Here is a 17,727-nt window from a genome sequence, read left to right on the forward strand (position 1 = left end):
AATATAGTGTACAGGAACTCAGTGGATAACTTCACCTATGGTGTGAATTGTCTCACATTGATGTGTTTGAGATGGGGTGTTGATGTGCTACTGTTAAGTCAACAAAGGGGGAAAAAGTACAAGAGTATTGTCCTCAAGTAGTGGAGCTACCAACCTCAATGCAGTCTTCACCACCAGTACTGTTGTAGTACTCGAGAACTGTCTTGGTCTTGAGACCGGTCTAAAGGCCACATTTTGAATGTCTTGGTCTTGTCTCAGACTCAAGAGCAGTTTTACTTGGTCTTTTCTCGATTTCAGACTGGCCGGACTCAGGATTTTCCATCAAGACCGGTCAACACCAGCACTGATCTGCTGATCTTCAACTGCTTAATGTGATAATAAGCAGAGGCACCTGCAAAAACTCAGACACCAGTCCATCTTATTTTTTTGTCAGAAATAAGAACTGAACACTATCTTTAGGTCTCACCTGACAAATTTAGATAAACATCTCATTTTCAGATATTTATAATAATTCTGTACTTGCCAGTGGTTTTTAAATACATACAATAAATTATTTTTTACCAATACAATACAATACAATAATACAATACAAGAACTTTATTATTATTACCAGAAGTTATTTGAATAAATTTGTTAAGATTTGAGATTTTTGCATGTTGTGCTTTGAAAGAGTTGTGGACTCCTTGTTTTGATCCGTCAGATTCATTTAAGAGAAAACTAATAATAAAGAGAGAATGCTCTTTAAATGTTCAACCTTGTCATGGGTTTTTAAAATTGATTTTTATGGTCTTGGTCTTGTCTTGATCTCAGTGCACTCTGGTCTCAGACAAGTCTTGGCCTAGGAAGGTCTGGTCTTGAGAACAACACTAACCACCAGGATGGGAAGGAGGGCGGTCAGTATAATGAAGACAGTACACACTCTGGACATTCCCTGTTTGACCTGCTGCCCTCTGGCAAGCGGTTTAGGACAGTAAAAGTCCAACCCAACAGACTCTGCACTAGAACTAAAATGATAATATTGCACTAGGACGGCGCAGGGGTTAGCGCTGTTGCCTCACAACAAGAAGGTCCCTGGTTCTCTTCCTGGTCAGGGCCTTTCGGTGCGGAGTTTGCATGTTCTCCCTGTGCATGCGTGGGCTCTCTCCAGGTACTCTGGCTTCCTCCCACCACCAAAAACATGCTCATTAGGTTAATTGGTGACTCTAAATTGGCCGTAGGTGTGTGTGTGAGCGTGTCTGGTTATCTGTCTCTATATGTCAGCCCTGCGATTGACTGGCGACCAGTCCAGGGTGCACCCTGTCTCTTGCCCAATGACAGCTGGGACAGGCTCCAGCCCCCCCGCTATCCCTAATGGGATAAGCGATTTAGAAACTGGATGGATGGACTTTCACATTTCATTAGTTTTTATTTTCAGTTCGTTTTCACTTTCTGTGTTCAATTTCAGTTTAGTTTTTATTAGTTTTGACTTCTGGTTTGTTAGTTTAATTTTTATTTTTTTGCAAAAATGATTTGTTTTAGTGTTAGTTTTAGTTTTTTATGTTTTAAGTTTTTTATTTTATGTCAGAGATGAGTGACCATCATACATTTTTAAAAACATATTCAAACAGGCTACTCTTTACTTATCATTTTATTTATCATGATGTTTGAATACAACTTCAGACATGAACTACCACTATGTGAAGTCTTAACCAATCAGATCAGGCAATTTTACACTCCCCAGACTTGTGTGTAGGTACCAGTCAGCACGGCTATTTTATTTTAGTTAGTTTTGTAAGTGCACTATACAGTTTAGTTATTTTTCTTTTTTTTTGGTATAGCTTAGTTTTTATTTAGTTTCAGTTAACTAAAATGAAATTTGTAATTTTAGTTGTAGTTATTTAGTTAGTTTTAGTTAACCATAACAACCTTGGTTGGGAACCAGTTCCAATTGGTTCAATCGATTGCCATCACATTAAATCTTAACTGCTCTCTTATCATTGCCTTACTTCCACATGCCTTGAAAAACACAGCCTCGTGAGAGTCAGTCAGCAAAGCGAGCAAGAACAGAGAGGTCAAAGAGGTTAATATGGCAGTCACTAAAACAGACTACAGAGGTTCAAAGTGTGGCTTTATTTCTCAACAAATGTTGTGAACAGTACAACATGCAGCACATGTCAAACAGTGATTTCAATGTATTTTTATACATCCACAGATCTTGGATCCAAAAGACTAGTTTTATATCTATTTGAAGATTTAATTTTTACAAGAACATGAGTATTTTTTTCTAAGTTAAGTTTAGAGATTGAAGATCCAGAAAGTAGTTTGTAATACATTTCCAACAAAAAAGACAATGTTAGTATATTTTAGCCTGTTCTCCTCTCAAATACTTGATGTTTAACATTTTTAGTTATATAAAACTCTTTATTATAGCCAGTAATAGAAGAGTGCTTGTCACTGATTGTCACTGAAAGTGGCATACAGCTTGTTCAGGATTCAGAGAAAAATTGGAGCTGTTAAGAGTGAAAACCTATAAAGTATAACTCTTCCAAAGAGAAAATTCACTGGAAGGTATCTATGAGGGAATCGGTGCAGAATTGAATCGATAAGAAGAATTGACAGTGGCATTGGTATCAATAAAATCGTATCAATTCCCATTCCTATCTCTGTCATATTGTAAAATATTGATCACTTTCAAACATGTAGTTTAACTAATACTGGTTTTACTGTGTATTTGGCCTTATTATAAAGGTTTGATTTTATCTGAACATCCTGCTTGGAGATCTGTTCTCTTGTTGTTATTACCAATAAAGACAGATCGTAGTCTAAAGTACTTAAAATAATTTTTGAATAAAGTACTTTTTACATGCACTTGAGTAAACTTATTGATTAATATATTTTAACCAGAGTAGCTGTACTCATACTTGGGTATAACAGTCATGCATGTTTTTCCATCACTGCATGTCACACTATTTTATCCAGTATCATAGCCAATGTTGTATGAACCCTACTGTTAAAGTCCAGACCCATTGTCTGTAGCAGATTTCCTCCCCTGGCTTTGATAATTATGATAATTTCATACCGTGTTAGTAGAGTGTAGTCTCTTCTTCGCTGTTCTCCTGAGTCTTCCTCTCTTCGCTCTGTGTTTTAGCTGCTTCAGTGTTTTCTCTCAGAGAGGTGCAGCTCCAGAAAGACCCTGGCCATCGCAGCTCCGTGTTTCAGCCTTTAAGTAAGTTTCCTGCTACACGGGCCACAGACATTTTAAAGCAGAGTTTCTCCATATTTTCTGTATCTGTTACAAAGTTCTGCACATAAACTAATGAGTATTCAGTACACTATTCAACTTTTGTGTGCGTTATGTGCATTGACATTTGTTTTCTTATTATTTCATATTTTCATATAAACATGAGCTGAAAATTACAGGAAAATACGAGAGAGCAACATAATAATAATTATAATCCTTGTGATTTAAGTTTTCTAATTGTCAGACCCCGCTGGAATTAAATTCAGCTTTGTTTTGATCCTGACCACTATATCAGAAAAGAAAAATCTAATTAGCTCAGCGCTGCAAATAACCAACCTGCCCGGTTTGTTTATCCTGAAGAGGAAAACCACAGTCTCAGAGGACTTAGAGGGAATAAAGAATAAATAAATGCAGTGTTGTCGGCTCATTAAATACAGTCTGCTGTCATCCATTTATATACTTTAATAAACTCCTTATATACTAAATAAGTTTTAATGTGGTTTTATTCCCCCTGGTCAGGCTCGTGAAACTAACTTCTCCACACTGTGGCCAAAATAATCTGTTAAGTGTTATAAAGATGAAAGTTTAGGGTAAAGTGTTAAAAATAAAAGAACGACTCATGTTTAAAATACACTGCTATTATCTGTTTTCCTCATGCTTTCACCTTAAGCTGCACATTAACCCTGAGACGTCCACAGCTAATTTGCCATTTGACAGTAGCTTTTATTTTGACAATATAAACTCTGAAAATGTTTACTATGCTCATGTTTGGTATTGTTTTTTTCTGCACTACCTCAACTTCAAGAAATAAAAACTAAATTCTTTTAGCTTATTTTTAAGATATATGAAATCCACCCCCACCACAAAAAGATTTGATTCAAATATATATATATATATATGTATAATTTAGAACGATATATTTTATATAAGTGCTAAAATAAGAAAACAGTGCCAGTCCTGTACAGTATGGTCCACTGCCCCCTATGTGTAAAATTAACTTTTATATTAAATTCAAATGATCATATTTCCTTTTTTACTCTGCTTTTTGACATCGAACAAAACCCTAAAAGAACCTTAAAAATCACGCTTCCCACATGAAGTGATTGCAATACAAAATGTGGCTTTGTTGTCATGCTATCATGTGACAAAAATAGCAGATGATGAAGTCATGCTGGTGTGATCGTGGACCCCTAAGGATTAACCATGCAAGCTGTTAATCCTGCAGTTACAGAAATTAAAGGTTGCCCTTGTTCTTGTATGAGCAGGAAATCAAGACCGTTATCTGAGTTTATCCTAAATAAGAATAGGAAATTCTTCAGGCTGTGCTGTAATCTGCTACTTCAACAACTTCTAAAATAAATGAAGCCGTTTATTTGAGTTAATGCTTTTAAATGATTAAATGAATAACAGATTGATGAGGATTATGTAATGTGCAAAAACAGCTATAGAAACCCAATAAAATAAAATAGCAGAAGTCATAATAAAGATATGAATGGATGAGAGATGTTAAACTAAATAAAAACTCTAGAGGTAAACTGAGTTGAGTTAGATTTATTTAACGAGTTTTCCCTTATTTTACATCCATTTTTACCTTAGATAATGTTTACCTGCTGCTGTGGTTCTTAAATGATTATTTGAGTTGGGCGGTGAATCCTTCTTTTCTTTTTCCTTATTGAATGGAAGATGTTAAAGAAATAAAACAAGTACTTTCATAAAGCAGCAAGGGCTAGTAGAGCAAACATGAGCAAGTATTCTTCTATGATAACTCAGTGAAGAAGCTGGAGTTCAAATGTGATGTCTGTTGTCTAATATTTATTCATTCTTGATTCTTATGGGATGTTGATTTTTTTCAGAGGTCGTGGGCTGCACAGGACTCTGGTAAACATAAAACTAAGACTGCAGCATGTACTGCTATTAATAAAGGAAATACATGGTTGAACAGCTGTTCTTGCACAAGTACAGTACATAGATGATTTTTCTCGTACAGCTGTTAAGATATGACAAAATTTTATTGATACTTAATTGGGGGAAATTTGGCCATTACAACAGCTCAACAAGAGATGGACAAAAATTTGCAATATATAACTAAAGTAAAGGAATAAAATGCTCAATCAATACTTGAATACAGTATAACCAACATAAGCATTAATAATAACAATAATAATAAAAATGATAATGTAAATATTTACATATTTAAGTGTGTACACCTTCACTTGTGGAAGGACTGTTGGATTCATGATAAGCAGCTGTTTAATCCCTTCTTTGTGAATCAGACCTTCAGTCTCCTGTCGCTTAAAGGTTCCAAACATCAGTGTTGAGTTTACTGTCACCTTGGTCATCTTTCCTGCTCAGTGATGAAGGGCATACTTTTAAATCTGAAAGGTCTGCAGAAAAATCCAAAGGTTGTTTTCAAATACAATCATACTGAAGGTAATTTAGAAGGCTGAGAGCCTTTGAGGTGTCAAAACTTCACAAACCAGAAAAACGTAAATACCCTCCTCATTATGGAGTTTCATCCCTGATTGGTTGTTTAGAGTGGGATGCCAGTACGCAGTGGACCAATACTGTGACAGCCCTCATGTCTAACCCTCTCTTCCAATCAGAAATACTTGAAGATTATTTAAAACAAATACATATAATATATATAATATGCACAATGTACAGGACCGACATCTAAGATAAGCTGTACTCAGCAACAAAATCACTCATTACAAAAAAAAACACAAGAGGCTAAATCTTCATTAAGTCCAAATGGTTCAACTGTTTTAGGGGGGAAACGCCTCTCTCCTGAGAAGACTGTTGACCATGTCACCACCCCTCAGGGAGGGAGAGATTAGACTTGTAATCAGTCAGTCTTTTCAAATTTGTCTAACTGCACCTTTACTGTTTGACTCTGATGAAGACGCAGTGCGTGTCGAAACGTTAGTACTCTGAACCTGATCAAACGGCATTAAGTTATTCGCGTGCTCCAGTTTCTTCCTTGGATTTACCTGTTAGTTAGATCCATTGAAACATCTTTGTATGTAGCTGGTCCTCTCTGTGAGCACCGACCTCAGGGGCTGAAGCGCAAGAGACTCTCTCTTCATTGGAGATTTTATGTTTGTGTTTAATTTAGCGCTGACAAATGTGGAGATTAAAAGGATTAATTAATCCCAGGAGAATATAAACACTCAAAAAAGGGCTGCAGATTAATCACATCGTAACCATGATGAAGGCGTGTGCCACATGTGTTACACCTTTACAGAGAAGTGCTGAGGTTCATCCAAGCTACATCTGCATTATACAACTTTGGATGTACAATCTTATCAATTAAAGTTGAGTGCACACTGCTGTTTGAAAAGTTCTGACACCATTCAGGAGCATGTCTTTTCAGACTGTGTCATTATACTGTCATCATTAAATCTACCTGTAATGCAATCCTTCTTATTTTATTGTAACATGCAATTAATTGGGACCAAACTTGTGATTAATTAGATTTTTTATACTTGATTGCCAGCACTAGTTTAATCATTTTGTTCCAGCCCTAAATGGATTAAAGTTTTAAATAAATAAGTGAACAGTTTTAAACTAAGTGTTCCAACTCTGTTCGTCTGTTTTCAGGAGGAAAGAACCGAAGACAAAGCATCTTCTAGAGATCACAGGAGGAAGAGAGACACACAGAGAAGAGGAGCTCGCTTTTAAACCACATCACCAAGGCCAACACAGCTCAGCACATTCAGAAGCATGCTCACCGACACACACTCAGACCTCCGGGAACACACACTCATGCACTCAAGCATTTCCAAGGCAGCAGGCTGTGGAGACAGAGTTTCAGGAAATATATGTCTGCTGAATTAGAAATGGCTGAGCTGAAATATAAACTCTGCTTCCACACACAAACAGTACACATAAACTTTACATAAAGGTCCAAATAACTATAAAACATAAATAACATATTAGACTTTATTATGGCATCATAAAGAGTGTCTTGTTAGATTGTAAGATACTTCAAACTCAGTCTTACTAGCATCTTTATTGGTTTAATAAGGTAAATACACAATATAAACACATGGACAAAATAGTTGGTACCCTTCTGTTACAGAAAGAAAAACTCACAATGGTGACTGAAATAACTTGAAACTGACAAACGTAATAATAAATTAAAAAATGACTTAAAATTAGCCAATGAAAATCAGACATTGCTCTATGTTCACAAACATACAATGGGACATAAAAGAGGGGAAGACTGTAGCTACTGTGAAGCATGGGGGAGGCTTGGTTCTGTTCCGGGACTGCTTTGCTGCATCTGGCGCAGGGAATCTTGAATCTGTGCAGGGCACAATGAAATCTCAAGACTATCAAGGCATTCTGGAGCCAAACGTGCTGCCCAGTGTCAGAAAGCTTGGTCTTAGTCACAGGTAATGGGTTGTCCAACAGTATAATGAGCCAAAACACACAGAGTTAAAAACAGCCAAGAATGGCTAGGAGCAAAACACTGGACTATTCTGATGTGGCCTTCTGTAAGTCCTGATCTAAATCCTGTTGCACATCTTTGGAAGGAGCTGAAACATGCAGTCTGGAGAAGAAACCCTTCAAACCTGAGACAGAGTAGGCCAAAATACCTGGGACAGGTGCAGAATTCTCACTGAGAGTTACAGAAATCACTTGATTGCAGTGATTGCTAAAAAAGGTTGAACAACAAAATATTAAGTTAAGGGTGCTATCATTTTAGTCCAGGCCAGTTTCATTAGTTTGATTTTAAAAGGATTCTATGAACCACAATTCAAAAGCAACATCTGGTTCTCATTGGTTAATTGTCTTTTTTTTTTTTTTTTTAATTTATTGCTACTTTTGTCAGTTTCAAGTTATTTCAGTGACCATTTTTGTTTTATCTTTCTTCTTTCTTCTTCTTTTTTCTTTTTTGAAAGGGTACCAACAACTTTGTCCATGTGTGGGATCCTGCATACCTTCATAAATCAAACAAAAGGCTTTTTATATGCATTAATGTCCACTGAATTAATGTGTTCACAAAGTTTAACAGCTAAATTGTTTTGTAGTTTAACAATGAACATGTTTATGATGCTATTATAAATGCAAATGCAGTCTTAAATACTGTATGTATGTAGTAACATATCAGTACAAAGAAGGGTACAACTCAACCCAAGGACCTTAATTTAAAGTGATACCAATATTTTCACTCATTTGCACTACCAGTGACTCTGAACATGCTGACATTAGTGAGTCACACATACACTACAGTTATACAAGTATCTAGCAAATACACACCTGTGAGTTTGAAGAGAATTAGATCTTTTGGAAAAAAAAAACTGCATGGCTGTGTTACAGAGTAGCCTTCTCATACACAAACTTTTAGAACCTCTGTTCAGAGCACGTACCATGCTCCAACAGTGAAAGGTAGCTAGCTAGCACATTTTCAACCATTATACAGCTGCTGGTGTACAGATGTGAGGGTTGACGCATCAGTTTAAATCAAAATGAATTCCTAAAAAGAAATGTTATTTCCTTCAAAATAAATTCTGAGAAGAAAAGAAAAGGACAAACAGATAAGTCTAATATGTATTCCACTTATTTAACGTCATCTTAAGACAACTATATATAAATATGGATATTTTAATCTAGAAAAGATTAAAGTTGTAACATTTAAAATAAGATACACAAAAATTGGCATAGTTACTGTTTAATGGAAGAGTAACTAACTGATCATTAACCACTGGGACAAAAATAGCACCTGGCTACTAGTTAAAGGTTTGCTGTGGTATTTTTGAGCTGGGTTGTATAAGGAACTTGGCAAAAGAAAGTGGCATTGCCCTCCAGTGATTTCAGTCTGCGTTGTCCCGTCAAACCAAGCGGCAACCTCTGGTCCTGAAAAATGAAGACAATGTGGAAGTACAAAAAATTGCAACACAGTGTGTGTCCACTTGAGGCTGGCTGCAGGTACACCAGGAGTCCCGTCTGAACACCTTTTATAAAGCTAGTTTTTACACCAGAAATAAACTGGTTTACAGCCTGGTTCAAAAAACCAAACGTGTCTCTTTAGCTAACGTCTTCATTTTCTCTCACTGTACGAGGGTAAATTTTTGTGTACCACAATCGTTTCGATTATATTTAAAAAAAAAAAAACCTCACTGTGCACTGATTGGCACATCTCATTTGACTGACAGATAGCTTGACAGGCAGAAGCTATGTTTCTGTCAACCAGAATGATAACTAGCTAGCTGACAGTAGTCGAGCTTAGTGGGGCCGTTAGGTTGATTTAAAGTTTAGTTGAGACAGCAATTTCAATATTGAAGCCTCCACAGATCGGCTTCAAAGCAGTTTGAGTCCACCTATTGTAAGTAGATGGCTGAGGTCACACAGGGTTTGTCCAATTCTTTCTACAGTCTACGCTTCAACCAGGACATGTTCGGGGATCTGGGCCATACAGCTCTGCAGAAGCTGCATTTCCATTACCCTTAGAAATGCGCAATATCTATATCCTGCAATAAAATACTGGCAATGGTAACACCTGAGTTTCATAAAACCTTTCAAATATCGCTGAAAAGTTTTTACGCTCTCATGAGGAGGTTTTTCAGACATTTCGATTTAAAAATATTTTGCAGAAGTGCAATGGAAACACTTTTTCTGCATTTACATGTCACATGATATAACGTACGGTGTCACATGACCTGTTCACTCTGAGACAATATGGCGTGGTACATGTAGACAGAAGAGGGACCAAGTCTTTTCTTTATATCACACCTATACCCTTATACGTGTCTTTTACCATACATATGGACTTTGCCTCTGAACTATCATCTGTTACCTTCGTCTTTTGTTCAAAATGATCAGGCAACCGCTGTAGAAGTAATCATAACTGTACCAACATGCAACAGGTTTTGAGCACACAGCTTCCTTGCAACAGATTCACTGGAGCTAAAATTTTACAAGACTTGTGAGGCCCATGCCCAAAATTCCCTTCAGTCAAAATTTAAGAATTATCGCTTTTATTTTGTGGAAAAACTGTCATGGAAACACAGCTAGAAAAGTACCAGTACTCTGCCTAATTTAGAAAGTTTAAAGTAAAATAGGCCAAAAAAAAAACAATGTTAAATCATTTATTTACTAAACTGAACATGTTTTAAGTGCTTGTTATTTCACCCAGAAAGCCTCCTGGTCTGGCACTATTTTGGAATTTTTGGAACAGGTGACGTCATAGCCCCAAACCGAGGTGTGCCACGACCGACGAATAAACTCCATAGAGAACTGCATAACCTGAACCATGGTGACTGCAGACATGTCAGTACAGGGCTTTTGTCGTTTGTGAAAACAACTCAGTGTTGTTCTTTGTTCTTCTTTTAACAAAGAAATGTCATCAAGTTCTGATAAAACTAGTGCTTTAGCAGCATCCACTCTAATGTCGTCCGCCACACCTGCACTTGCCTCTGCTTGCTTCTTGTATTCGTCACGACTCTGCTGATCAGTACTGCCCCCTCAATGCGAAATGAATAAGGAGTTAACATTTAGTTAATACACAGATGGTGAGTAACAACCGTTTGATATAAGGCAATGCTATTTTTGTATAGTTGTCACAGAACAGTTGTGGGCCTAACTGATAGTTAACTACTAGTTAATGAGTGAGATAAAATTTCAAATTATGGTTGAGGATAACCTATTCAGTGCCGTAAAGTGGCACACAGTGTTGTTAGCTACTCAGTATTTATTATGTACTCACTACCTTTTGTGTTTAATCAAACTCATTCATGAACTATTACAATTTTTGTGTATCTTATTGTAAAGTTTTTAAAATGTCAACTGACATTGAATTAGCTTTAGACCTAACTGATTGGTTAAATGCAATCATAGCCTCTTAGCATGAATGATGCCACCTCATGCTACACATTAGCTAATGTATAATGCATGCTTATGATGGTTGCTACTGTTAGCATGCTTATGAGCTCAGTCTGAAGTGTCCCTGACAGTCTTGTAGTGCTGCGTACACAAGCAGTTAGGAAATAGTAGCATCATTGAATCACATTACCTCTGCTCACATGAGACACGCTGAGCCTATCACACACATTTGATTTCCACAGACTTGCCTTGCTTCAGTGTTTCAACTCAGTGTGGGGGTTTGTTCCATACAGTGTTAACAGCTGACTTTCACTCCAGTCTTTGAAGTTGCCTTAGTAAAATGTGCATGATATTTTGGCTTGTTAAGAATCTATATTTGATCTACTGTAGTGTAGCCAATGTGTTTGGAAGCATTTGCTTTACGTGTGTAATAATTCTCAGTATGTGATTTTCCTATTTGCACAAACCAGAAGTGTCCTCTGAAGCCTGCTCCCTTCCCTTCGTGACTTTCCTGTAATGGCTCTAAATGTTAGCCCCCATCTCAAACCAGATCCCCTCAGACTGAGAACAGTACATCGGGAAGTTAACAGGTACTTTCTAAAGTAGCTCTAATGTCCTTTACTTAGCACAGCTTGACTGCACCTACTGCAGTGTATGAGAGAATATTCTCTAACAGCTTATTTCAAGTTGAACATATCTGCAGGAAACTTTCAAACCATTTTCATCAAACTGTCCCTCAGTGATCAGGGCCGGCCCACAGCTGAGGCCTTTGATCTAGAGCAGGAAATCCTCAACAGACATGAAAGTTTTGGATGCTTGTTGCTAAGATACCGTCTCCTCCTTGATCTGCCCAGACTCCCTCTTTGTCTCCTCTTTATCCTGTACTGCTGAGTGATCCTCATTTAAGCCAATGACAAGAGGTTGAGGCCAAATATTGTCTGGTAAGATTTGATTTAGGTTGTATTTAAAATAACAGTGCAATACGAAAGAGCTTCCTACAACCATCATTCTTCCAGTCACTGATGCTATACTGTTTTAAGATCAGCAGACACAGATCTAGGGAGTTGTGTAAAGAGGTCACCATCATATGTTACGTGTTTCTAGGACTAACTTTTTTAAAAGTTAGGTTTGGTAAGAGAAGTTGTGGATAGATTGTGGACTATCTTGTCTATTAAGAGGACTAGAGCCCTGCACAAAATTCCACTCCCGCTGGATTTCTGACAGCAGCGTGTGCCGCCCACAGCCCACACAGATTCTGACGATATATGTTAGATATTCAGAATTACAGACAGTGCGTTTATTTAAAGGAATGATAATTCACAAGTGTTCACTGAAGCACCACCCTGCAAGAGTTTCCTCCCTAAAGGAAGGAAAACTCTAGAGAACAACCACAACACACATCCTTGTCATGGACGACAGTGCCACACATGGATAAAAAGCAGCCAGGAGCCTCAGATTCACATCATTTATCAGAATCTATTTTAAGTCATAGAGGTGAATTGTTTTCTGATCTCTGGAAAGTTTGTGTCATAAAAACTCTAGCATACTTCCATCAGCTCTCTCAGACAGTAGAATAATCTCTACTCTTTTCATGCCGTGTTATTACTATCCTCGTCATTAGATGCTTCATGCAGGATGGCCAGTTTGAGTGGAAAGGGGTGTTTTTCCCCAAATAACTGCATAATGGCTCAGCGTCTCTGTGAACTGGTTCATATTTGCAGTGATTAGCCTACAGCCCAATAAGGGTAGCATTAAAGCGGTGCTTCCTGACTTATTTACAAAGTTTTAGTGCACACACTTTATTGTGGAGCTTTAACAAAGCATCACACTGTTTGGCTGCACAGAGATAGACACATTTTTACACAGCTCAGCCAACTACAACTGACAAATAACTGCAATTAAACTCTGATTTCTAGCACTGACACATGACACATCTCCTGCATTATCTTGTTTAATATAAACATGGAGATGTGTTCTAGAGAGAGCTGATCTCAGTGATTGCAGCCCCAGACATCTTTATTTGAAAAGCAGTGTATTTTCAAATCACTGAGCCTTTAAAGCCCGAGACACATGATCCAATCAGAGGGATTTATGTTTGGGAACTAATGAAGACACACGTGCCAGTGAAGATAAAACAGCCTCTGAAAGTTTCCTACCTTCATCAGAGATTTCACCTAATGAAAGAGAAAACATAGTGACATCCTCCTCTGTTCAGACCTGAAAAAAACAAAAACATAAAGGCACCAAGGTGAGACATTCCCTCTACACCTGCTTGGACCTCAGAAGGATGTGTAAATGTTCATGTTCACCCACCCTCCCCTCTTCCCTCAGTGATACAAGTATTACTGTGCGTGTTATAGTTGTGGTAAATTAAGCTATTTTAAATACTGTAATAAAAAAAGAAGTAATATATGTATTTTAACAGATGTTTCATTTTTCTCATTGAGTTTTATGCCATAAAATAGAGCACTGTATTTAAAATAAAAGACTACAGATGATGTCTAAATGTTTTCTATAAGATAAGTTTAGATTTTGTATGAGATGTGATATTTTGTGTGATTTGTCTAAACTGTAATAAAATGAAAAATTGAATGTACTGTGACTGCCAACAGGCATAAAATTGATTGAATAACTGATAAATTAATGCAGAAATAAATTATTGAAATTCTGAAACACACTAACCAGAGCAGAGGTCTTTTTTTAATAATTGTATTTTTAGTTCATGAGCTGATGTGATGTACTGTTGGCCTCAGTAATAATAGATGAACAGCAGGGGGTGCTATTGGTCAACATTACTCATTCTAAATAAAGAGCAGCTGTTAACAGGAAATTCCATTAGAACCCAGTTTTTACTGACTTTTTTAGCTGTGGTGGTGCTGAATTTTGGGTTACAGTTAAAACTTTTACCATTTTCAAAAGTGCAAAAGCAAATCACATTTCCTATGTTAAACTTGTGTGTTATTACTAAGTTTTACTGAATTATTTTACCTGAAACACTCACTGCAGTGACACCGAGTATTCTCAATTTCATCCATAGACACATAACTTTGTTTTTTTTTCTCACTGTCTTTGAGATACAGAGCCAACCTCCCTTAAACCTTTTAACCAAACTTTATTAATGTTGACACTTAATATCATTCTCTTATTTTACATTTCTACATAAGGGCATTTAGCATTTTAACTTTGTGTCAAAATAGCTGAAATTTATTTTTTTTTAAAAAGTATTCTAAACTCAGTTATAACTTTGAAATTAGGAGAAATTTTTATCCTAGTCAGTCGTTCTTAAAACACACCACTGCACTCAGAAAGGATGTATGACTGTACAGATGGCTCAACCAAAGGCAATCTCCCATTTCTAAGTCAACCAATAAATTCTGAAGTAAGCCCGTACCACCCGCATCCTTGCAATTTCTCCTGAGTCTTTCTAAGCCCTGACCTTGCCCCTCTGTGTTTCATAGATTTATATTTCCAATAACATGACAGCAGCAGAGGAACGTGGCAAAAGCCATTTAATGCCCCAGAGATGTGAAACTCCTAACCTGAGGAAACGAGACTAGCCGTTTGGCCTTTTTGCTTATTGTTGTTGTAGATCTTTGTTCACCTAATTTAGTCTGTTTTTATGTTAAAACTGAAGTAAAAGTGTTGATTCATTTGTTGATCTTGGCTGGATGAATAATTCAGATTAAATTAGTAATAATTACATTGGTCAAGATGTGGCAGGGAAGTCAGCAACACCCCAGTGTGTATAAAACACACTCCTCAGTGGTAGGATGTAACTGAACATTTACTGAGACCACTTTGGGGGTGCATTACTAAAGTATTTCTATGTGATGATGTTTTTACCCCTGTATAGAAAACGTTTGGCCACGGTTTTATTTTAGTTACAGTTTCCCTGTCTAGTGCCTGAGCTGTGAAATAAAGTGCATGTAGGATTCAGAAAGTCTTCAGACCCCTTTCAATTTTTTCCGTTTTGTTGATGCTAGAGTCGGAAAACAAAAAACAAAACAAACATTTTTATTCCCATTAACTACCCCCACTATCTCATCATGACAAAGTAAACCAGAATTTTGGAAATGTTGGCAAATTTCTGAAAAACTAAAAACCTGAAATGATATATGATATAAAAATGCTATAAGTATTCAGACCCTTTGTAAAAACACTTGAAAACTCCATGTGCAACTCAACCAGGTTTTTATGCGTTTTGCACTGAGGAAAGGCTTCTGTCTAGCCACTCTGCCCTAATCCCAGATCAGTGGAGGGCTGCAGTGATGGTTGTCCTTCTGGAACTTTGTTCCATCTTCACACAGGATCTCTGGAGCTCAGTCAGTGACCGTCAAGTTCGCAGTAACTCCTCTAAGCCTCTTCTCCCCATCTTGGCCAGGCGACCAGCTCTTGGAGGAGTCCTGGTTGTGCCAGACTTGAGAATTATGGAAACCTTCGATGCATCAGAATTTTTTGGTAGCCTTCCTTAGATCTGTGTGCATTAACATTCATGTCTCTGAGCTCTGAAGGCAGTTCCTTTGACCTCATGGCTTGGTTTTTTCTCTGATATGCATTGTTTTTGCATATTGCATCTGTGAGGTCTTCTATAGAGAGGTGTGAGCCTGTCCAAATCATGTCCAGTCAGTTTAGTTTACCACAGGTGGACTCAATCAAGGTGTAGAAACATCTGAGTGAAGATCCAGAGAAATGGAGGAACCTGAGCTGAATTTCAAGGGTTTTTGTAAAGAGTCTGAATACTTATGTCAGTGTGATATTTCACTTTTTTTTTTTTTTTTTTTATAAACATGGACACTTTTCTAAGATTCGGTTTTCACTTTGTCATTAAGGAGTACTCAGTGTAGATTAATGAGAATATTTTTTCTTTAGTAGCATCAGGCTGAAATATAAGAAAATGGAAAATATTGAATGGGGTCTGAATACTTTCTGAATAGTCTATTCCCATATATACAGTACTAAATCAGGGCTGTCAAACTCAAGGCCGCAGTTCTACCCGGCCCACCAGATCATATGATATTTTTATTCTAACTGGCCCACCAGTATGAGGTCTGCAGATTTCCTCCAGTATAAAAAGTAAACCTAACCTTGATGATTTATAATATCCTTGCAGAGTCATAAAAATTAGAAAAAAGTTACAGTAAAAGTAATTTGATAAAAAGTCAGGAATGTGGGAAAGAAATTTGTGTTTTCTCAGTATTTTCAATTTTGCATCTCACAGTTATGACTAAGAGTTATCATTTTGACTTTTTATTTCATATTTTAACCTTTGAGATTCAACGTTTAAAATTTGAAATCCTATTTTTGACCTTTGAAAGTCATGATTTTGACTTTTATCTCACATTCTGACCTTTTCAAATTCTAACTTTACCTTTATCTCATTTTTTAACCTCAAAATCTCATGATTTTTTAATTCTATTTCATATTTTGACACTTGAAACTCATGATTTCGATGTTTGCCTCATGTTTGACTGTTAAAAATCAGGATTTTAGTATATAAATCTCATATTTGGCCTTTTTAAAACATTATTTTGACTTAAAATGTCATGATTTTACCTTTTAAACTTAAAAGGTTTTAACTTTAATGTTCACCTTTAAATCCCTAAATCATTTTTCATCCATGCCAAGTTTTTTACCCCCATAATTCATTCCTGGTGAAAATAAGGTTGACCTTCTAAGGTTAGATATTGACCCTCGTCGACCTTGGGCCCTCAGGTCAGGCCCAAGTTCAGAATCCGGCCCCTGCTGTGATTGAGTTTGACACCCCTGTACTTCATGACCATATTTCCAAACCAGCGTGGCTGACTGTGGCTGAAGATCCTCTGCTTCGTCTTAAGATAAAAGCAAAGCACTCTGAGAATCTGAGAGTAGAAAGGGTTAAAGATTGCACCACAGAAATGATGTAGAGCTTTTAAACTTTATGACACACTTTGTGAATAATTTTTCTTTTGATAAAGCTGTGATCAAAAGGGAATAGAGATAGAAACATGGTAGTTTGACTGAATAATGGTTAAAGCAGACTCAGTTTTTCTTTACTGCTATGACAGTTCTTATTATTTTTCAAAAAGGGGATTCAAGCAATCAGAACATAAAATCTGTCAATATAGAAATAGATTAATAAAGAAATGATATATGCATTATAAAAAAACACAGGAAAAACTAACAAATATTTGGCAAAAATATGACTCAGAAGAATATTTTTAAAATTATTCCAGCTGGTGAACATACTGTTAAACACAAAATTTAAGCTGAAATATTAAATAAATCAAACTTATATTGTTCTGTCTGTTTAAATAAATCCGTAACCCTGTGCTAGTTTTTGCTTTTATGTGCCAGATAATTTTATCTGAAGAGCATATTTATGTTTGCAGATTATTCTCGATTATATGTTCGCTTGTTGATGTAGAAGTGTATCCACACACAGAGAGACCCTCCTGGGGCTGAATAGCTGCTGTAACTAGCCACACCGGTATTTTTAGATTCTTATATTGTAGCTTAAATTAGGGGGGAACAGACCGATTTATCCTCCTGCGTTCCCTTTTCTTTCTCAGACTTCAAGTGAAACTGATCTGAAGCCTGCCAGTGAAAGTGGGCGGTCCTCTGCTACATCAGCCAATCAGAGCCATGTCCGTCAATAAAGTGGAATTGAAGCGGACTGTGATCAGCCCTGGAGACTAGTGGAG

General features: G+C 36.9%; 1 protein-coding gene across 2 annotated transcripts in view; it reads left to right on the forward strand.

The window, feature by feature from the left end:
* cdk18 (cyclin dependent kinase 18) overlaps positions 1-7,840 on the forward strand; it is a 104,079-nt gene extending 96,239 nt beyond the window's left edge. For both annotated transcript variants that reach the window (XM_041815486.1, XM_041815495.1), the window contains exons 15-16: positions 3,128-3,205; positions 6,821-7,840. In XM_041815486.1, coding sequence (XP_041671420.1) covers positions 3,128-3,205; positions 6,821-6,852 — 110 coding nt within the window. In that variant the 3' untranslated portion in view covers positions 6,853-7,840. The remainder of the gene's footprint in view (positions 1-3,127; positions 3,206-6,820) is intronic.
* Positions 7,841-17,727: the final 9,887 nt, after the last annotated feature.

The sequence above is a fragment of the Cheilinus undulatus genome, linkage group 3, assembly GCF_018320785.1.
Source record: "Cheilinus undulatus linkage group 3, ASM1832078v1, whole genome shotgun sequence".
Classification (NCBI taxonomy): domain Eukaryota; kingdom Metazoa; phylum Chordata; class Actinopteri; order Labriformes; family Labridae; genus Cheilinus; species Cheilinus undulatus.